Raw genomic sequence first — 24246 nt, 5'->3', positions numbered from 1 at the left:
ACCTGTGCATCGGCTTATGGGGACTCCGTGCCACCGCACTGCCTTGAGGGTTCTAAGAACGGATTCTTCTGCGCTGTATGCTAGCACAATAGCAACGTTTTGGGGGCAGATGTGGGCAAAAAGAAGACACGCAATCAAATGATTATGTTCTATGTTCGTTTAAATTACGATTCGTTGAGTATTGATTTTATCAATTTTACAAATCATGTCATATAAAATAATTGTAATGATATTTATTAATATGCATCATATATGATGTGGTTTTAGGCTGCATTATATTAGCATTGATTGGATCAGGAATGTTGTGGGGGTTTTTTTGCATTGAAGGAAAACTTTTATGGCTTTGCCGAAATAAAGTATCTTTGACTTGACATATTTTAATGTAGACTATAAATAAAATATTAAAAAATCCTAAAAACATTTACAAAAAAAAATACTGTAAACATTAAAATAAATGTAAAAACAAATAATGTTTAATATTTTTAAAAAAACGAATACTATGAACTCTACTTAATCAACATTATGAGGATATTAACTATATACCATTACTTACTCTTGTTTATGTAATAATAGGGAAAGTGTTGGACTTCAGGGGGAAAATTTACTATTCGCACTCCAATCTGTGCAACAGTAGGAAAAGCGCTGCATTTAGGAGGGATGAAATTTACTATTCTCACTCCAAAGAGCACAACTGCAGGGGAAGTGTTAGACTTCAAAGGGATACAAATTTACTATTCCCACTCCGATCTGTGCAACAGTAGGCAAAGAATTAGACTTCAGAGGGGTGAAATTTACTACTGCCACTCCAAACAACACAATAGTAGGGAAAGTGTTGTATATCAGAGGGGTTCAATTTACTATTCTCACTCCAAACAGGGCAACTGTAGGGAAAGCATTGGATTTCAGAGGGGACAAAATTACTATTCCCACTGCAAATAGTAGATAAAGTGTTGCACTTTGGAAGGATACAATGTATTATTCCCACTCCAGTCTGTGCAAGAGTAGGAAAAGCGTTGGATTTCAGAGGGGTAAAACTTTCTATTCCCACTCCAGTCAGTGCAACATTAGGGAAAGTGTTGGATTTTGGAGGGGTGAGATTTACTATTTCCACTCCAAACAGTAGGGAAAACATTGATTTCAAAAGGGATTCATTTTACTATTCCTACTGCAGCATAAACACGAGTAGGGAAAGTACTTCTCCTCAAACACATTACATATACAAGTAACACCATGAATGTAGAAAAATATTAGACTCTTAATATACAGATTAACATAAAAAATATATAAAATATAAAAACATTAATCAATTTACATAATTACTATTCAATAAAATAATCATCAATTAATTGTTATTCAATTAACCTCTCAACCTATACCCCTATAAACCTTGAAGCCTGCACCTAAACTAGAACTTAAAAAATTACAATATTTAAAAATTGATTAAATAATAAACAATTAATAAATGTTAATCACTTCTTAATTAACTTCCCAGCCTAGACCCCTACAAACCTAGCAGCCAGCAAATAAATATATTTTTTAAATTAATATTTCATAATTTAAAATTCAATTAAGTAATTTACAAATAATTAATTCATTAACTTTCCACCATATTTCACTACAAACTAGCATCCAGCAACTAAAATATCAGAAAAGGTAATCAATATTCCGTATTTTAAATAAGTAAAAATGAATTAAATAAATAATTAAAAAAACTAATAAAATATTTATAAATTATTAATTAACTATGAATCCTAGTCCCCTACATAGTTAACGACAGCTATCAGGAAACAACCTTCAAGTCTCAAATGAAATCTATGAATATTACCAAAAGAGAATGCAATTCATTTTAGAACTGGAATGAAACGCTGACATTGAATTCAAAAAGGCAGATAAAGGTGAGGCCATGGTAATAATGAATAAATAGGAATGTCATACAGAATCAATGATACAACCCTTAGATATCAATACTTTTCTTTTTTTTTTTTGTTGAAATGTTTTAAATGCAGTGAGATAGACTTATGTAAGGTCTGACCTATGTAAGACCAATAATGTTTAACCAATGGACACGTGCAAAGAATATGAACAATATCGCATCCAGAAGTATTACATCTCCAACAATTGGAAAGCGGTAACAAGCCTGCCTTTTATAATCTAACCGGAGACCAGTGCCAGTCATGTAGAATTTTAAATAAGCAAAACTTTAAACAAGCTTCTCGAGCTCCCTTATCCAAACCATCTAGTGTATTCATCCATTCCATATCTGAAAAAGAAGTCTGTAAACGTGTTTGCCATTTATGTCGGAGATCGCAGAATAATGGGTGTGAAAATAATTGAGATGTAATTGTTTTGTAGAGACCTGAAATGACACCTTTCGGTTTGCCCCGAAATAAAACACTATTGGTGATATAGATAATGACCAAGGTGTGGAACCAAGAGCTTTGAGAAGAGATTTTCTAAGTTGATCGTATTTGGCATGCTGCAGCGGTGGTAAGTTGAATTCATCCATTAACTGTGATAGTGGTTTAAGATCCCCGTCATGGAGAATTTGGTCTAGTGTGAGAATGCCTGCTGATTTCCATTTAGGCCATAGAAAGCTTCTACCTTTAATGCGCATTCTGGAGTTGTTCCATATAGGAGCCTTTACATGTAAACTAGAATTAATGCCCAAGATAAGATGCGCTCTTTGCCATAACTTACGCATTGCAGACAATAGGGGGTTACGTGGATCTATTTGGCTTAAACCAGATCCATATAAAACTGCAAGACCATTTGTTGCAGAGAGAAGATGTCGCTCAACATGGACCCAATGCGGTGTATTTAAATTATCTTGGAGCATGTATGAGAGCTGACATAATATTGTTCAATGGAGGGAAGACTGAGACCACCATAGGAATGATGAGCATTTAATTTATGTATAGCCAGATGTGGTTTAATAGAACCCCATATGAAAGATTTAATTTTGGAATCTATAAGGCGCAATGTGGATAAGGGAACATGAAGAGGAAGCATACCAAGAATATAAAGAAAGCGCAGTAACGTTATCATCTTCACCGTTTGAACTCTACCCCATAAAGACAGACCCAGCGCTTTCCATTTATCAAAATCTCGTAGCATCTGAATGATTAAAGGCCCTAAATTATCTGATACCATGGCGTCCAATCCCTTATTTACCAAGATACCTAAATATTTTAACCGAGAAGGCTGCCAATGAAATGGATATCCCTGTATCACATCCCTTGAGGTGCCATCTGAAATGGTAAGTGCTTCACTCTTATCCCAATTTATTTTATACCCAGAAAAAGAAGAAAATTCCTCTATAATTTGAAGTAATAATGTTAAAGATCTGTTTAAATCAGTAATAGTGAGCAGTATATCATCCGCATATAGATAAAGTTTAGATTCACCCACCGGTAAGGAAATACCAACCACTTTGGAAGATTGCCGAATAGCGGCCGCTAAAGGTTCAATGGCTAATAAAAATAAAAGCGGGGAGAGGGGGTAACCCTGGTGGGTGCCTCGCTGTATAGTAAAAGTATCGGAAGTAAATCCTCCACAATTGACCAGTGCAGTGGGTTGTTCATATAACAATGTAATCTTTCTTAAAAATTGTTCTCCCAAACCAAATTTTTCTAAGATTAGGAATAAATAATCCCACTCCACTCTATCAAATGCCTTTTCAGCGTCTAATGATAATGCCAAAGCATCATCCTGTAAAGATTTAGCAGTATGCAGAGTGTGAGCTAGGGAGTGTAAATGATTTCTGGAAGACCGACCAGGTACAAAGCCCACCTGAGTATTTTGAATGAGAGAGGGAATAACTCTGCGCAGACGAGAAGCAAAAATACTAGTTAACATTTTAATGTCACAGTTAAGAAGTGAAATGGTACGATAACTGCTATAAAGAAGTGGATCTTTTCCTGGTTTTGGTAAAACTGCTACTACTGCTTTATTAGATATATAACCTAAGAAGGAAGTACGTTCGGCTTTCTGAAATGCCGCATGCAAACAGTCTATAATTTTATCTCCGGACCAGCGATAAAATTCTGCTGGCAAACCATCCTCTCCTGGTGCTTTGTGATAAGGAAGTTTAAGGATAGCGTGAGAAATCTCTTCTTTACTAATGTCTTCATCCAGTATGGATCTATCTTCATCAGAAAGAGATGGTAGTTCTAATCCATTTAAAAAAGACAACATTTTACCCTGATCTATATGGGCGTCTGGAGTGTATAAAGATTTATAGTATGTGGCAAATTCATTAGCAATATCCTGAGGACATGTTAACATGGAACCCTTAAAGGATTGTAAAGCAGGGATAGCCATAGCAACCTCTCTTTGCTTCAATTGTGCTGATAGAAGTCTACCCGCTTTTTCACCCTGTTCATAATACCTCCCTTTCATTTTTTGTAAGGCATATTCCGCCTTAGAGGTGAAAAGAGAATTTAATGCCATGCGTGATTGCTCCAGTAGTTTTCGATTTTGTAAAGTAGGGCTTTTAGTATATAAACGTGTGAAATTGGTAATGTCCTGTTCCAATTGATTTTGTTTAGCAATATTTAGTTTGTTGAACTGGGCTGCATCTCGCATAAGTCTACCACAAATATCAGCTTTAGCAGTAGCCCATATGACCTTGTGAGAATCCATTGAATTTTGATTAAATCTGAGATAATCTTGAAGATGTTCTTCCAATTGTTTTTTACCAGGGGGTGTTTTATGACGTTGGATGTTCATTCTCCAGGGTTTACGACCTGGTTTGGGTGTCCCAGTCTGTAGACACAAGAGGACCGGAGAATGATCAGAGATGGATGCCTCCAAAATACAAGAATCTTGGATCGATTGGACCGTTCTCTGAGAAATTAAAAAGTAATCCAATCTCAATAAGGTGCTATGGGAGGGAGAGGTGAATGTATATTCAACATCATTTGGGTGTGATAAGCGCCAATGATTTATAAGGCAGTTGTCTGCAATGATATCATTCATAAGGGCTCTGTCCGCTGCATTATTCTTATCAAGAGGTTCAGTTTTGTCCAAAACTGGATCTCTCACGAGGTTTCCAATCGCCTCTGATTATGTATTGCGAGGCATCAATCTCCGACAGCAAACGATTCAAACGTAGAAAGAAATCTTTTTTATCACCAGTAGGAGCATAAACTGAACCCACACATATATGAATATTACCAATGCACATTTTTGCAAAAACATATCTGCCTTGTGAGTCTTCCCATGTTTTAAGTACACGAACTGGTAATGTTTTTCTGATAAGGATTGCTACCCCACATTTTCGAGTAGGGTATGCTTCTGAAGAAGTCCCATTGCTGATACTACTGTGGATAACTTTACCCACCCAATCTCTACGAAGTTTTTCAGACTCGAGTGTATTAAGATGAGTCTCTTGAAGAAGAGCCACATCCACCTTTTTAGATTGTAAATAGGAAAGAACCTTCTTCCGTTTGATATAGTGTGTTAATCCATTGACATTCCAGGATATAGCACATAAATCATGAGCAAGGACCATGTTAGAAATAAAAAACATTTTTAAAAAAAGAGACTTGCAAAAAGATGTGATGGAAATGGGTATAGAAGAGGAAAGGAAAAAAAACACCAATAAGAAAGATAAATAAAGATAAAGTAGAGAAAGCAAATAAAGAAAGATTTATAGACCACAAAAGAATAATAGAAAGAGAATAATAGAACAACAATAGACTTAACCACGGGTCTGGGCGCACTAGAGCACCGCTCTGGGCCGGGACTCCATTAATAAGGAAAATCCAGGGCTAGAACATTTTAAGAGAAAAAAGAAGGAGAAAAAAAAAGCAATTTAAAGTGGCCAATAACATTGATATGAGAAGCCAGTAAATAAAAACCCTGAAAGAATAAAATAAAGTAAAAATAGAAAATATGAACTAAGTGTTATGAACCCTCCCCCCCCCCCCCGGGGGGAGCGCTGGCAGCGCAACACCGAAGCGCGCACACGGAGTCGCCCGTACTACAGTTCCCATGAGGCGTAGCGCACCTCGCGAGACTACGCGCCCAGACGCATAAAACAGGAAGTCACCGGCCTCCCGATGTCGGAAATTCCCGTGTGGATGCGTCTTCATTGTCCGATCCTTGTTTCCAGGCCGTAGCCTAGAGTGCGGTAAGGGTGCTTGCACCGACAGCTCTTTTTTGAACCTCCGTAGTCGAGCGGGTGCTCCTACGAAGGCTTACGTGGTATCCTTGTGGATTTGTTCGGCCTGCATTTATCGGCAGGCGGGGTGGGGGTGCATAGCCTGAAACAGACCTTGGTACAAGTGCACGGATCTGTGCAACCAGAGAGCTCAAACCAAGGAAGCTCCTTGGCGCATGGCCGCATCTTGATTCCACGTACCGCTGAGTACAACTTACGTTATTATTATTGCTGGAACACGAAGGGAGAGTGTGGGGACTGCTTGATGGGGCATACAGTGATTATAGCAGTACCTTGGTGTATCGTCTAACTGATGTATTCTATGGCTCTATCTTAACAGGGGTTATCACGAGTGGTAGAGGGCTACGCTCTACCCCTGTGAAGCACGGTGGAGTCAAGTGGAGGGTAGGTGCTGGTTCCTGCTGTAGAACCTCATTGTTCAGAGGAGGGTCCTGTTGTGGGGGTTGACCTTTGTTCATTTGTCATTTGCTACAGAAAAACCCTCCACCCACAAGCACAGTCTGCCCACCTTTCAACCCATCTTCAACTTTACGTTGCCATCGCCATGTTATGAATGGATGTTATTTTCCTTTACAGGTATAGGGGCTAGGGGAGATACCAGGTCCAGGAAACAGTATTGCTACTTGTATACGTTTATGGTGATCCTTACTGGTGTATGCTCTGTTCTTTTTTCGTTACAGATCTCCCTCCCTGGCGTTCCCTACCTTTCCTTCCCTCGCTTGATTCTTCCGCTGACCTGTGCCATTAAGGCAATCAGGCTTGGTTAGATCAAGAGGTGGACCCCTCAGTCATCAACCCCCTCCTGAGGACCGGTGCAACACTAAGCTGGTAAGGACTATGAAGGGATATAAAAGCTGCCCTTTAAAGGATAGCATATTAAGAGAGCATAACATTTATAATATAACATTTTGGAAATATATTAGAAGATTTTAAGTCATAGTAAACTAAATATTGATAAAGATATATAAATATCTAAGAATAGGTCAAATAGTCAACATCATAGATAAAATAACTATATTGCATGTGATAGATAAATCATGAACTAATAACCTATAAAGGACATCATTAAGAAATATAATAGTAGTGAATAATCAAAATCCATAACCTAAATAATAGCCCTAATAAAAGATAAGCATGAAAAGTTAATACTGAGACACTTTGATGACTAATATATGTAAAATGCTACAGAGTTGTGACTATCTATTCATGAATACAGGAAAATAAATAGAACATTCCAAAAGGACAAGAGAATTTAACCAGTAAAACAGCACAGAGTTCATCTATATCTGTCAATTAGAGAGACATAAGCAAAAGTAGCTGCAACCTATGGCTTAATAAGTTATATGACATCAAAATTATTTCTCATTAGAGGCAGACTTTAGAGGAGAACGGAACTTATCTCGACGTTGTTCCTGAGTTAAGGTGGAGACAGTGTTTAAGGCGGAAGATGTATCATCTTGACTGCGAATAGACCGTTCAAATTCTCTGCCTCTTTGACGGGATTCATGTAGATTGTGATGCATGTCATCCACAGATGTGGGAATAGCTTGAGGATTCCGAGCAGGGTTAGGAGCAGACTGCGTGTCCATGTCTTGAGATGTCATGTCAACCAAAAATCGTTGTAATTCATCTGGATTGTAGAAGTCTCTGGTGTCCCCATTCTTAGAGACTCGAAAGATCAAACAAACCATTCTTAATGTCTAATTTCCTCAATTGAGGTCTCATGGAGAGAAACGCTTTCCTTCCTTCATTGGTGTCACGGGAAAAAAATCAGCTGCCAATCGTATTTCATAACCGTCCTAAGAGTAGGAACCCTGAGTACGTGCTGCTATCAGTAGTTGTCAAACTTGCTCATGCCTTAGGAAACAAGCAATAAAGGGTCTTGGACGTGTGTCTTTACCGTGCCGTGGATGACCTAATCGATGTGCTCTCTGGATCTCAAGCGGTGGAACGAACTGAATGCCAACTAATTTAGGGAGTACATCACACAAAAAGGCTCTGGTATTCTGGCCTTCAGTTTTTTCTGGGAATCCAAAAAAACGAATATTGTCTCTTCTGCTGCGGTCTTCTAAATCCACTAACTTACTACGCAGAAAAAGAAGTTCTTCATCTCTAGACTGCGTTGGAGCGATTTTATTTTCAACAATTGTCAAACGTTGATCAAGACCCTCCGTTTTACCATGGAATAGTGCTATGGCAGCGAGTATTGATTTAGTTTCTGAGGTAAGAGATGAAATGTTTATATCCATGTCTGTTAGCCGACAACTGATTGTTGAAATTTCTTGGAAAAGACGATCCATGGCAGCATTGGATACCACCGAGAAAGTATTAGGTGCCTTATTAGAAGTTGATGCAGTGGAGTTTTTCCCAGACATCTTGCGTGGTTGTTTTAATACATCAGCAAATAAAAGTGAATGAGAAGGTTTGTTTCCACTCTTGTTATTAGACATTCACTTCTAACTTCAAATGTCAGGGAATATTTAAAACTGCAGACAAACAACCCTTCAAGTAGAGCGAATGTAAGGCACCAAGAGGAGTAATCTTCAGTTGTGAATAAATAAATATATGGATATTAAATGAATTAGCACTTAAATGACATATGAGCCAGATTCCACAAAGCAAGATATAATCAAGTGCTATTGGAGTCAAAAAGCATTGAGGAAAATATCGCAGCAGTTTTATGTAGATTAGTAGAGTAAGCAACCAGCAGGCCTGCAGCTAAAAAATCTCCTTATTTTAATTAAAATTATCATGGGAGAAATAGGTTGCGTATAAATATTGATGATATCATTTGAGTATTGTGGTAGAGCATGAAAAGCATGACCAACAAAAATGAGCTCTTAAACTGATAGACATATGTCTAAATGGAATATTGTAAAGACTTAAGTTGTGAGGAAAAAAAGAAATGAGGAGTTTGCGCTATATGAATAGCATTGATGCATATTGATGTACATGCAGACAGCATTAAACCTGTCAGGGAATGCTGGAAAAATCACTGCAACAATGATTTCACTCACTTTCTTTCAGTAACAATCCTCATGTGAGAGAAAAAAAAATGCAGTTTGCGCAGTTCTACACTTTGATTATGTTAAGCCTCAAGTGGAGTCGTCATTCATCATATATAAAATATGAGACCGGGAATATTACATCCAGACTGACGCCTGCAACACTTGTAGCCCAATTAGCAGGTAAGCAGTGAATATAATGTGCTATCAACTCACTTCCTTTTTTAACACATGTCTGTACACCGATTACTTTTAGCAAAAAGTAAAGCTGCCTTTTTTCACAAATAAAGATGGTTTCTTGAATCCAGATTCACATTGTTCCATTCTTAGTCCATTTAGCAGAGGAGTCAGCAGGAATACAAGTCACACATGCTCCAGGGAACATAAATTATTACTGGGCCCGGGGCGGTTTACCTCATAAAGAAAACATTTTTTTGACCAGGAATGTTTCCTCCAGCCAGGGTCTCTTGAGTCACAGCCCAATTAGCAGTGAGGTAATCAGGAGTTCAGGTTACGCAAGCACCGGGGATCCTAGGATTCTGCTAGGCCCGGCAAGCCAAAATGTATCCACATCTCAGAAAAGCCAGTTAGAGATGGTCTAGCAGGACGGAATTGTCACAGCTGACAGCTTCAATGTTCCGATTACTCAGAAATGCCAAAAGAACATCCTTAGACACCTGCAAATAGATGTTCAATCCATTTGAGTGCCGACCCAGAGCAGAGCCTCACAGTTAGGCGGCCATCTTCCTACATGGCCAGACCACGCCCCATATCAATACTTTTCAAAGTTTTTAGATTCATTATTGCATGAAAACAAGTTAAATAGCAGAGAGTACAAAGGGGTTTCTTTTTAACATAAACCTGATGACTCTAGTAGTCCCTCGTGTATCAAATATTGACAAGGAGTCGAGAAAAAAAACACAAAATATCTATTATGGTTGGAATAAATTCTTTTGCACAAGCCCCAGCAATATATTTGTACTAGTTCTTGTTTGATTAAAAAATGTATGGCATTGTACAGGGCACTAAGGAGTTTTTGAATATGCTGCCAACCTTTAAACTAGAAGGAGATAGGATATTCTCTTTAAATTGAAATTAACATTTCATAAACAGAAATAGCTCATGATGGTGGCCTTAAATCAGAAGAATAAATACACTTACAAACAGCCAATAAAGGAGTCAATAAATCTATTTTAAACTACAACATTACAACCAGAAGTATAATTTCTTCAGATACTCTACCAAATTGTAACTCCAAAAATTAGGTACAGCAATGTTGTCCCATCCTCTGCAACTATCTGTATATACCAATTTCAAATGGAACACATTTTTAAAAATGGCTTTCTGTAATCCAAATTAAAATAGTGGCCTAGATACCCAGACAATATATTTGCCATATGGGAGAGGTCAAAAGAAGAACTGGAGATCTTCTACGAAGACTTGAACAATGTAAATCCAAGAATGCAATTAACATTAGAAAGCCAAATGTATGATATCAGGACATTGAACTCACATTTAAAGCGGACTATTTCTGGTCCGCGGTTTATAGGAAACCAACTGATTAAAAACAGAGTTTCAAAGAGTTTCCTCCAACAATCCATGATTATGCTGCTACCTTAAGGCCAACTATTAAGATTAGAGAACATTATTTATGATTGTTGGATGCAAGAATCAAAGAACTGATGCATAGGATTAGAACCGGAAACTATAAGGATACTTTATAAAAGGCGGCTTTCAAAAGAACAAAATTAAAGACAACATCAATAGTATTGAAAGCACAAGTGAAGGAAAAAGAAAATCTAATATGACTAACAACTAAATTCTCTCTAGGATCAAAGAAGATTCCCAAAATTTAAAAAAATGAATGATTTAGTGGATGACCAGAGACTACCTTTCTATAAAGGGTAGATAATATGGAGGGCTACACGAAAAATATTATCTTGAAATATTTAGAAGACAAAGATTTCCACTAACACAACCAACCTACTTCATTGAAAATGAAAAAGGAAAGCTTCCCATGCTTGGTCTGCATCAATTGTTATTTTGTCACTAAATCGAATACTTCTTTACATCAATTTACCGGCAAAAATACAAGATACAATATATTTGTGCTTGTAAGAGCAACTTCATAATGTACAGAATAATTTGTCTGCGTCACATAGTTTGTGTGGGGAACCTACATGCAAAGCAAACATGATATTTACAGAATACCACTGAACTTTTAGACTAAAATGCAAAGATCCAATAGCTTGATATTTTGCAGACATCATAAGTAATATTTCAATTCAATGGCCATACACTTTCTTTGCCAAGTTTGAATACAGAAGTAAATTGCATTTATTTTTTCATTACGACTCAATTATATCTACCAAGAACAGCAAATTGTCAAATAGGATAAAACATCTAATATGAATGTCATTTATTGAATAGAATACAAACAAATTACATTCTAAAGAAAAGATTCAGTGGGAGGATTATATCGTGCAAGAATAGAAAGTCACCACATAGGATTTCTAAACTGATGTGAATGTTGTTAACTGGATGAAATTCAAATTCATTATTTTTTAAAGAAAAGATTACTTGAGAGTCCAGGATTGAATTTAAATTGTACAGATAACACAACAAAAATTAAGATGCAAATTAACAAAGTGTAACAAAAGTACGTTACAACTATAAACAAACGGCAGTAACATAAGAATGTAACAGTGTTCTTAATACAGCTGTTTTTTTAACAATAGAGCTTTACTTTGATGATTGAAGAAAAGCATATTACTCAAATGGATAACGTATAATATTGGCGAACACCAGGGCATTCGAAGATAGCAAGATTATTGTAAAACATGTTTTTAAAGGATATTTTTGCAAAAGATGTTTTTGTAAACAAAATGTCTCACATGCTTCGCTAATGGAGAGCTCTACCTCCATCTCCCCGACTCATCTGTACTGCTTTAAGTGCCATCTGCACCTAGCTTGTGAAGTAAAAGTGGTCAACAGCATCTCTATTTAGGGTCCAGAAGTAGCTCACAATGATGCGATTTCTAGGAACATGTAGGGCTTGTTCCTCTAGTGGAAACTATATAACATTAAACTAACAACTCTTTGACGTCCCTAGTAAATACTTTATGTCATTCAAGACTAACACTGTCTATGCAAAAGAGCACCCAGTAGAAGCAACATCAGTGGAGGTGAAGGGAAAGCCTCTAAAAGGGGAGGCAGCATCATTAGAGGGAAGAGAGACTGCTTGTTTCAAACACATAATGATGGAGTTGATAGGGATGCCAAAAGTAATTCCTCTGATGGGAACTAAACCCTATAATTAGAGAAATATTGCATGGGCATATCTAGCAACCACATCAGGTACCAGAAAATAGAAAGAAGCACCAGGCAGCAGCAATATCAGTGCAGCCATAAGGTAGGAAGGGCTTTGTTGGTGGTGCAAGAAAAAGGCAGCAGCAGAACAGCATTAGAAGGAGGCAGTACTCTCTGTTCCAAGCACCAAATAAATATATATATAATGACTACTATTACCTCACCACCAATATCAGCTACAACTGCACCAAAGATTGTACACATCTACATACACTAGTTGATCCACAATGAGACTAAAGGGGGGGGGGGGGGGGGCGGGTTAGAAAACATGCCAGGAACCAAACACGGCTAACTCAAACTCTTTTCTGTATGTAATGTGTTGGGCAGACATCAATAACTAAGCTGCTGCATCTAGAACTAAAAATGGAAGAGTTTGGGTCCATCTCACACCCTAAAAACAAACTTATTTCAAACATTTTTGGAGTAACTGCTACTCAGTGCTCGTGACTGTGGTAAATGTGCTCCCCATGTAAGTTCCACTGATGCATGTAAAGGTCCTCAGATCCTGGGTCAGTGAATCAGGGAGTGTTGCTTTCTGGCAGAGACTGTGCTTTCTCCACACTGAGGTATGACTTACGAGCACAAATTGTTAAATAAGCGGAGTTACACGAGTCAAACACTCGATGCATCGCTGCTTTCTTCTAGGAATATAGCGAAATCCAAAGGTCTTCACCATCTTGGCACTCTCAGGTTGCTTTCTGCTCAATTAAGAGTTATTCTGAAACATATGGAGCCCTGGCTAAGCCTGGGGGAGGAGGGGAGAGCAGGGAATTCAAGCTGCCTTTGTCAGTGGTTGCAAATCTGAGAACTAGCTACAGTAAAGAAAAACAAATAACCCATTCTAAAACATGAATAAGGGGTAATACAAAAGAAATAACACTGCAGAGACATATTGCGAAAAGGCTGCAATACCTTCACATGTGCAATTCTGTAATGACAACCAAGAGCCAGCTCCAGACCACCTCCAAGAGCGACCCCTTCAATAGCAGCCACGACAGGTTTATCACTCTTCTCCGCCATCGCATTTACGTCTTCCAGGTTATTTTGCTTCACGTAACTCTTTGAATTCGTTTGTGAAAATGATCGAATGTCAGCTCCTAAAGAAAAGAAAGTTCAAATAGAAACTTAACTTCGGACTGCTCACTTCTTGTATCTCAGATGTTTTTTGCCACGGTTCTTCAAGCAAGATATTAATACCTTTTCTGAGGATCAATAGCACCTTTGCATGATCACTAAAACGAATTCAGGATAATTGATAACATAGCAAACCATCATCGGCCTGAATGGACAGTATCAATAGTTTCTTCCATATGAGATTCTGCTGTTTTTTTTTGTCAGAACAATAAACAAAACCTCACACACGTTTAGGGATGTAATAATAACGACCTGCAAACTCTTAACTCAAGAAATGTGACTTTAGAGTAATTATGAATATTCTGGCCGATAGAGCCAACTGCTTCGTGCCACAGGGGGGAGGCAACCGGTGATCACGCCCTGTGGTTAAAATGAGCTATCCCTACTGCCCATGGAATAAAATCACTAACTGGAGAATTCAGCACTGACGAAGATGATACCAAAAACTAAAGACTAGTTTGAAAATAAAATATTAGTTGGGTATTGCTAAGTGTACTACTAAAAATAACAAAGTATCTTCTTACACATGGTATTAACCGAAACTGAGAGCAAAAGGCGACAAGAAACCCCTTGATCTCACTTTCGGGTCTTTCATGACCCTTTCTCACTGTCAGTGAGGAAGGCTTTAGTTTCAGGCAAGGTGCCAGTACGACAAGCATGGATGTGTCTTTGCCTCGGGGACGACTTTACCCAAGGACAACATGTATTCGATTTTATTATGTGGCTAACAGAAGCTCTCATGAATGTGGTTGTAATGCTAGACACAGCGGTAAGCCTCTTGTCTCTCACAGTCATTAAGGCAGTGACGAAGAGTAAACAAGTAGCTGCCCTCAGGGTGAGAGATAACCATCTCCCATAAAAACACAGTGGTCCTGGCTATTTTATGTTTACCTGACACCTGGTATATATGTGTTGTGGATTAATTACTTACTTAAATGAAAGTAAAGACAGTCCTCCCAGAGTTGAATGTGGAACTCCATTACTGAACTCTCAGGCTGCTCTGACAAAGGTACTGCAAATACTTACATCGGGAAAGAGAACACAATCCCAAATGTAACAGGGGGACCTGCTGCTAACAAGCGGTCTTTGAGCGGTCAGTGGTAAGAAACGGTATGTCCAATCGGTAAATTAAACATGTTGAGTCAATTGTTGCTATAACTGTACCCACTATCTTTCTGCCAATGGAGTTCTGGGTGGTATTACTCTAGTATGAATTTAAGGCAAAGGAAGAAGGTGATCATGGCCCACTTATTCCATGTTTAAATACACCATGACATCTGAAGAATGACTGAACTTAAACTTATTGGAATCACAGTAAATCAGCCCTGTAATCAGCAGTTAGTGAGGGATCAGCTAGCAGTCAAAAGGCTGTCAACAGGAAACGTCTGAACCGGATGGAGTTTATCCAGAACCTATCAGTTATATCCTCCCCCATTAAGAGCCGTGCCTAGTGTCGGATTACAGGCATTCTGGGGACTGGATTACACTACCAGGAGGAGCAGACACACTTTTACTGAAAACTTGCCACTTCATAAAAGTCAACCACGAAAGCAACTGAAGTGCCACTGTTTGCTTCAAAATGTAGGCAAGGAAAAGAAAATCTATTATGCCAAACTAAAATTGCTTCTGGAGTGGCCATGGGCATACAGTTGATGCAGCATATATATTGGGCCTACTCTCTTATCATTTATCTTCCTCTGGTAGACATTTCTTATCGACACTGAGGGGTGAGAAGGGTTAGCATGTAATTAATTAATATAATTTAATTGTGAAACCCATTTGGCTAACCAATAAGGACCAGCAATCTGCAAATATAGTTAAGAAGGTTTATTGCAAGTTAACAATCAACTTCAAGTACCCAACTCTTACCACCACACTATAAAGATACAGAATAACAACGGGAAAGCTCAAACTCCGGAAGAAATTGAGGCGGACCAATATCAGGCAAACAAGAAGTTCAGTAACAGCAATACAAAAGAGTAATACAAGAATTTGATGTTCAGAGAAGAATCTTAGGTAATCTCATCTACGCATTAGTAAATCTAAATCTAAATCACAGTCCAAGCTAAGAGTATGGTTTTTAGAATCCTAGATAATCTCAATAATCAGGGCATTTCCATAAAGTAAATTAGAACAAAGCAAGGAAAAATTAAGTAGGAAGGAGTCAGCATTTCAGAAGCTCACTCAAGAATCTTCTAGGGTCAGGGATAGGTGCTAGCCTAAGCCACACATCAAAGAATCAAAAGGAAGCATAGAGGTCTAACCCTCTCAGAGTCAAAAGGAAAATGTGCCTCAAGGGTCAGGAGAAGTTCTGAAAGCGTTGTGAAGAGATCTGATCTCTGATGGTGTGAACACTAAGTTATAAACCCACAAGAGTCTCCTGGGCAACACCTTCTATTTTCACGTTGCAGATTGAAACATTGCAGAGGATCCCACGCTGGAAATGAAAACATCGTCTTCTCACACACAGGCCAGGTTGCAACACTGCTTAATAGACCTTTCAGTTAACGCTGTGGCTCTCCCTGTTCTTTTGTCAAGGTCTTATCAGGCTATCTTCTTCTAACACTAGTAAAATAATGTATCTGTTCTCAAACTAACAATGCCTTTGAATGTCTGCAAGAAATGCAGTGTTAGCAGACAAAGGGGAAAACAATAGTTTATGCAGCAAGCAGGCATACTGAAGACAACTTAAAAGATTAACCCAATGGTGCACATTTAATATGCGTTTGCCCATTTAAACACCAACTAATATAAGTTTCTAGTACATTAGATTTCCATTACATGTGGCATACAGTATAACCTTAAATGCATACATATGAGTATGTCTAGGGACTACACTTAACAAAATGCATGAACCAGAAGTTCAAACTATACCTAATCAAATTTGCTATAATGTAAATTATAGTTCTTACATATCTAAACAGTAAATGTCATTCAATGTATTAAGGAAACATCAGGTAAGTTGAATTCATTTTATAGTGAGTACATTTCTACTGAGAAAGGATGGTTAATAAATAATTCATTCAGTATAGTTAAGGTACACTGTTAAGTTCTCCTCAAGGCAGATAGTAGTAGAGACTAGGTTTGAGAAAAGACGTCCTTTAATAGGTAGCAGGTAATCGAGACCCCAGCCAGCCCCAGCAACTTTCAACAGCCAACTGGGTTAGAACACCTACATACAAGTACATCCTAGCAACCACTGGATATTCTACTACTGAAGTATCAGCCAGTGCACAGGATACCACACACCACCCTTTCCAATAATAGCAACCATGAGAAGAAGAGAATTATAATGCAATACATCCCACAACATATATACAAAAGGAAATACACGATGTCCCCCATACCCACCCAAGATAACATACTTAGGCTATAAACATAACAAGGGACAACAGTTCCTGTGGACTGTGTGTTTGATGCTTGATAAATAGAACGCCCAATGGCAGTCCACTGGCCCCATCCAGGTGTTCCATATCATAAGGTCCTGATTTTTTTTTTTTTACACAAATTGTTATTGATGTATTACGGACATATGATCACAGGTTACATGCATTTTCATGTTTTGAGCACTTGGAACATAATCGTTAGCCTGTTTGTTTTTACATGCTGTTCATGCTTATGTGTACTGTATGATAGTAAACATAATGTTATATCATTTGAGGAGTTATATCCCATATACATTCAATTGTTGTTTCTCTTGATGAAGCATGACTATATTCCAAATCGTATTATTCCTGGTTTTGTGAACCCGTTCAATACCGTAATTCAGTAACTGTGCCTCGTAAATATGAACTGTATACGACAACCTAAACTGGTATGTTATTGGCATGGCATTTTCTTTTCAAACCTAACCCCCCTTCCTCCCCCCACCCATCATAAGGTCCTGATGAGACCCCCCATTGCCCTTAGTGTCGAAACGTTGTGACACATACTACAAATGAACCACCTTTTTAGCATTGTACTAGAGGACTGATTCCCTGTCTAACATATTGAATTGTGGTCGTTTGATGTATATAGAAACCTTTTTAACCACTCACTAACTTACCCCTCTTTTCTAAGGTTCTATTTCACTTGGGACACTGAGCACTTTTTTGTTTGCATTTACTGTTAAAAGTATCATCAATTCAGTAAAAGTGGTTTTTGACAATTCTACTAAGTGTATACTTCTGATTCTTTTCCCAATATTCACCTCCCACACAAGTATATGCCATTGGGTGTTCTATTTATCAAGAATCAAACACTTGGTCCACAGGAACCGTTGCACCTTGTTGTATGATAGATACCCTGGTTCCATGTGAGGAGGGTAACCCTTGTTTCAGATATATATAGGCTATAAACAGTCATTAAGAAGCAGAGGATCTTTCTGGATCCGTCGTGGTCTCTACGCAGTACTGCTCTTTAATGCATCATTATCCAAAGCCGTACCACTATCACCTGAAGATTCGGACCCTGAGGCCACCGACCCAGATTCACCCTCTGCCGGGTGAAATCAGGCTACTCTGTTCAGATTCCAAATTTTGTAACCGCTTGTCTCAACTGCATTTTTAAACTGCATGATCACCTTTACGGGATGACTGAACTTGGAAAATGTATTCCTCTTCCTAGGAAATTTGATTTTAACCCAGTTTCCATCCTGCACAATAATTCTTTGTATCGCTTTCCGTACATCATACAAACTCTTCCTTTTTATTACCGACCTGACAATCCACCACCATACATTTCTCATTCACCCACAAGGGAACCACTTCACTATTAGGGAGCCTATCCCTGAACAGTTTAAATGGCGTAATTACTGTTGACAAGTGTGGAGTTAGCTGATATTCAGCCACTTTCCTCCCAAGTTCATCCTAACCAATTGCCTTCACTCACAACTGCTTGTTACAAACATTCCTTTAGCAATTTTATAAATCTTTCAACAACTCCATTACTCTTGGATGATAAAGTGATCCCTTTTTATGCTTTGTACTTCTTATCCTTAGGAACTCCTCCAGAGCATGTGATCTGCACCCCATTGTCATTGAGAAGGGTTGAAGGAAAACATTCCCTCTCAAATAGTCCCATCCTCGTCGCCAAATGTTAAGTTCTCCTCAAGGTCGAAAGCAGTAGAGACTAGGCATGAGGAAATAAGTCCTTTAATAGGTAGCAGGTAATTGAGATCCCAGCCAGCCACAGCAACCTCCAACAGTCAACTGGGTTAAGAACACCTACATACAAGTACATCCTAACAACCACTGGGCATTCTACTACTGACGTCATAGCCAGTGCACAGGATACCATACACACCTTATGAATAAGTTCATTAATTGTAAAGTAAATGCACTTTTAGAAATAATGTCAAGTGCAACACTTAATATCGCTAGACGACACAAGAAATGTGCTAAGTGCACGTCATGTCATGTATCGGTTATGAAATGTTCACGTATCTGTGACATGTAAAGGATGGGCAAATTTGCGCTGCACCACTGATGTGGCTAGAGCTATCTATAAATTCATAAGGAGAGATACAAGAGGCACACACTTTGATAATCCCTTATGTAGTCACTAAGTGCAATCTAGCTCAGTTGTGCAGATATTTAGAGGATCACTGTCATGAGGAATTGACACTGTCATTCACTTCCCAGAATCCCATAACAATGCAGAAATCTGTTGTGCACATTGTGCACACCTATCCAATGTTTAAGACCCTTGCTCGTGGTATACCCTGTAAAATGCATACTGACAACAAGCAACGTGAGATGCCAATTAGCCCTTTATGCTGCTATCACAGACAAAGAAAAGTAGACCAGTCCAGAAAAGAGTACATATATTTTCTCTTAAAGGCACCTGTTCTATACTGAGCTGCAAATGCAACTTATGCCCTGATAATTTTATTTTTTATTTTTCATAACATACCAGGCACAAATCAACAGTGGTTTAACAATCCTTAAGATATAGCATTCAGCATCAATTTTGGAACATATTCCATAGAAGAGCCACTACTAAACCAGCAAATCATAACATTATTACAGGGTGTAACACTAAGGTCCAATCAATCCCATAAACAACATCCACCCCACCCACAAACAGCTCCAATCTATATCTAAAGGTCAAGGCTTAAAGCCTAATTTTTGTTCACTTTTTTCAGGGACCCACAACTCTCATATACTATCCTCTATGCCATCATACAACACTCCACTCCACTCAGGCACCCAGTCTTGGGGCAGTGGACATTACCCCATTAAGGAGCACGGTCCCTGCATACCAGCATCAAACACCTCACTAACACAGTCAATTCCAGTTCTACCTCCAGAGCTGCAGTTGGTTCGGATTGTACCCTGTTCCAGAATGGACAGGCCACAACACCCCACCGCATAGTATCAGCAAAGGCTCCTTCTGATTTACATATCTATAGGTAGGTTCCCTGACCAAACCCATACAAAAAGCTTGTGTACCTATTATGATGAAATGTCAGTGCCTGCTTTGGATTAAACCTTCATAGCAGGAGTAATACTGGTGCACAAGTTGGTGTTTTTGTTTGTTTACTAATTTGGAGCTGCACTTCTCTTGTCCTTTTCCTGTATATTCGCCTGCATGATAAATGACATAGTGAGTATACTGTTATGCAGAAGCACAGAGCTAAAACTCCGGCTAGTTCATCAACAGAATGTTGATTCCTGTGTCATAGACGATCCATATTTGTTCCAGAATCCTATTCTGGTATTGCACTTGGCACTCAGAACTTCCATCATCCCATCAGTAGTTTCCCTGCAGATTTGACTACTGTCAATCATGAATGTCTATGGCAGAGTTCTGGGAGTCCCTTGTGAACAGACAATTTCGTAGACCATGCTGCCGTTTCCACAACAAATGCTGTTTATGGGACAAGTTTTTTAGCCTTGTACGCAGCCAGGATTGCACTTCACTTCTCTCTCTGGGTCACTGGGACATGTAAGCCCCTCAACCACTCAAGGTGGTGACCCTCCATGAGAATAGAATGTTGGTGATGCATTTAAAAAAAGATGATGCAGCTGGTATTACGAAGCTAAGAGATTGGAGTCAGGAGTGAAGCAGAGTTGGGTCAGAGACCAGCAGATACAGGTCATAGTTAATCTTGATACAAGTCTTCATGCTAAAAGCTCTTGGGTTAATTTGGGATTTAACAGCAACCAAGGTGCCTCTTTCAGTCTTATCCTGAAAGAGGTACCAGGTTCCTGAAATCTCAGATGTTTATCAGCGAATCAATGGCCTCCTCTCTAGAATTGTTGCAGATGAAAGGGAGGTCCCAAGATAAATAGTATTTCAGCTAAATTGCTAGAATTCCCCCTATTGAGCTGCAATTTGGTAATGAAGTAATTCCCCTTTGTCTTCAATCAATCAATCAATCATTCAATCAATAAGGGAATTGTAAGCACTGTACTCACCCATGAGAGTCTCAAGGTGCTGGGGGGTAGAGGGGGACAGTAGTTCCCTTTAGCCGAAGTGCCAGGTCTTGAGAGCCTTCCTGTAGGAGTTAAAGGCTGATGTCGATCGAGAGTTCATTCCAGGTCTTGGCCGCGATGTAGGAGAAGGATCTTCCCCCTGTTATGGCTTTGCGGTTGCATGGGGTCTTGGCGAGGATGCAGTTGGTGGATCGGAGGTTTCTTTTGGGTACATGGAGGGTGGGTCTATCGTTGAGGTATTGGGGTCCGGTGTTGTGTAGGCATTTCTAGGCATGGGTGAGTATCTTGAAGGTGACTCTTCTTAACGGGGGCCAGTGGAGCTTCCGTAGGTGTTCGGTGATGTGCTCGTGTCGAGGGATACTGAGGACAAGTCTGGCGGCGGTGTTCTGTATCGTCTGGAGCTTGGGGAGTAAAGACTGGTTTATGCCGGCGTAGCGGGTGTTTCCATAGTCCAGCCTGCTGGTGATGAGTGCATGGGTGACTGTCTTTCTGGACTTAGAGGGGGATCCATTTGAAAGTCTTACGGAGGATGCGGAGGGTGTTGAAGCAGCTGCAGGCGACGGCGTTGACCTGGCGGTTTATGGAGAGGGAGGAGCCACGTACGATGGCGTGATCCGTGGGGGTCGAGGGGCTGCCGAGGGCGGTGGGCCATCAGGTGTTGTTCCATGCTGATGGGGTGGTTCCGAGGACGAGGTCTTCTTTCTTCTCCGAGTTGAGCTTTAGGCAGCTGTTGCTTATCCAGGCTGCGACATCCTGCATTCCTTCCTGGAAGTGAAGTCTGGTGGTGGCGGGGTCCCTGGTGAGGGAGAGGATGAGCTGGGTGTCGTCGGCGTAGGATACTATGCTGAGGCCGTGCTCTCGGACGATGGTGGCGAGGGGGGCCATGTAGTATATGTTGCAGAGGGTTGGGCTGAGTGATGATCCCTGGGGGACTAAACAGTTGATTTCCGTGGTTTCGGAGAGGAAGGGTGGCAGTTGGATCCTCTGGCTTCTGCCGGTAAGGAATGATCGGATCCAGTCGAGGGTGGTTCCTTATATGCCGGCGTCGTGTAGTCTGGCGGCGAGTGTATGGTGGGAGACGGTGTCAAATGCAGCTGAGAGGTCAAGTAGGATCAGGGCTGCGGTGTGGCCTTGGTCGAGGAGGGTGCGGATGTCGTCTGTGGCGGCGAGCAGGGCGGGCTCGGTACTGTGGTTGCAGCGGAATCCGGATCGAGAAGGGTCGAGGATGGCGTTCTTTTCGATGAACCTTGTCAGCTCTGCGTTGACGGTCTTCTCAGCGACTTTTGCCGTGAAGGGGAGAAGCGAGATGGGCCGGTAGTTCTTAAGGTACTTCGGATCTGCTGAAGGCTTCTTGAGCAGGGGCCTGATTTCAGCGCGTTTCCAGTCATCAGGGACGGTGCCGGTCTTGAAGGTGGTGTTGATGGTGCGTCGCAGTTCTGGTACGATGGCAGTGGCGGCTCAGTGGTAGATGCGAGGTGAGCAGGGGTCAGTGGGGGCTCCTGAGTGAATGCTGTTCATGATCTAGGCAGTCTCTTTGGTGGTGATCGGTGTCCAGGAGGAGATGGTGGGCGGGCTGGCATTGCCAGAGGGCGGGATAGATGTGGAGTCAGGTGTATGGTCATTGAAGTTGTCAGAGGTTTTTGATCTTTAGGTGGAAGTAGGATCTGAGTTTGTTGCAGAGGTCCTGGGAGGGGGTGATGTCAGTAGCTTCGCTGCGGGGCCTGGTGAATTCCTGGTTGAGGCTGAAGAGTTCCTTGGATTTGCTGGAATTGGCGAGGATTTTGTTGTGGAGGAAGGTTCTTTTGATGGCTTTGATGCGTTGGTGGTATTTTGTCATGGCGTCCTCGTAGGTGGTGTAGTTTTCAGGTGTCTTGCTGTTTTTCCAGTTTTTTTCCAGGCGTCTGCAGGTGCATCTGGTTGCTTGGAGGTCCGTGGTGAACCAGGCGGCTTTCCTGGGGCGCTGTCTGTCGGAGTTGCTTAGCGGGCGAGTTTGTCTGCGCAGCTGGAGATCCATCCGTGGAGTTCCCTGGCCACAAGGCTGGCATCGGTAGAGGCGTTGGGGGTGATGTGGCTGAGGGTGGAGTTGAGCTGCTGCTCAGTGACTCTGCTCCAGTTCCTCTGCGGGGGCGTGGAGTGGGTTTGGGCGGCTTGGGTTGGTCGATGAGGAAGTGTACGTAGTGGTGGTGGGTCCACGGGGGTTGCTGGATGTGACTGAACTGGACGCTATTTCCTCCTGCGAAGATGGGGTAGAGGGTGTGTCATGCCTTGGGGGTCAGTGCGGTGACGAGTTGTTTGAGTCCGATGTGGCGAGGATGCCCTGGAGGGTGGTGGAGTTGGGGGTCGCTGTGGTTGTAGAGGTGGCAGTTCAGGTCTCCGATGAGTATGTAGTCCATAGCAGCAATGGCGTGGGGTGCGATGGGGTCAGTGATGGTGTCAGTGAAGAGGGCCCGTGCGCCGGGGTTTTGTAGGCAAGGGTGCCGCGGAGTGTGGAGTAGGGGCTGGTCTGGACCTGGAAATATAAGTGTTCGGTGGCGGGGAAGGTGTCACTGGAGGTGGTAAAGTTGAAGGCGTTTTTATGCGCGATGGCGAGGCCTCCCCCCAGGTGGTTGGGGCGGTCCTTCCTCTGGTGCTTGCATCTGTCCGGGATGGTGATGTCAGGGGCAGAGGAGGCATTGGCTCATGTTTCTGTAAAGAAGGTGACGTCGAGTGAGAGGGTGTCCAGGAAGTTCCAGATCTCCAGGGCGTGTCTGTGCACAGAGCGCACGTTGAGGAGGATGCATATTAGGGCGTCAGTGGTGTTGGCGGCCCGGGCGGTGGTGAAGGTCTGGCGGCAGTGGTGGCAGGAGAACTGGTCGTGGGTTGTGTACGGCGTGGACTGTTGTCAGTTGTTGTTCCTTTTGGTGTTGAGTGCGAGGAGGGCGGCTGGGTTGTAGTGGTGGATGGGTCGAGATCCAGGGTCCCTGGCGCTGGTAAGTATCGGGTCACGGATGGGCACAGACAGGCTTGCCTTTGGTACGCCAGCGGCACGCCCGCTGCATGCATCCGCCACGCAACCACGCAGCGTCTGCCATTAAATAGGGGAGGGACAATCAGCTGGGAGGCGGGAGCGGAAAGGGGGGCGGGGGGGGTGCAGGGG

The 24246-nt window shown here is 41.0% G+C and overlaps 1 protein-coding gene across 2 annotated transcripts in view; it reads right to left on the bottom strand.

The window, feature by feature from the left end:
- Nucleotides 1–24246, bottom strand: part of LOC146857972 (peroxisomal bifunctional enzyme-like) — a 357734-nt gene that overhangs the window by 217869 nt on the left and 115619 nt on the right. For both annotated transcript variants that reach the window (XM_085648736.1, XM_085648735.1), the window contains one exon: nucleotides 13471–13655. In XM_085648736.1, coding sequence (XP_085504862.1) covers nucleotides 13471–13655 — 185 coding nt within the window. The remainder of the gene's footprint in view (nucleotides 1–13470; nucleotides 13656–24246) is intronic.

This window comes from Triturus cristatus, chromosome 3_2 (assembly GCF_964204655.1).
Source record: "Triturus cristatus chromosome 3_2, aTriCri1.1, whole genome shotgun sequence".
NCBI classification, from domain to species: Eukaryota; Metazoa; Chordata; class Amphibia; order Caudata; family Salamandridae; genus Triturus; species Triturus cristatus.
The sequence above is the reverse complement of the archived record's forward strand: the minus strand, read 5'-3'. Positions and strand labels throughout refer to the sequence as shown.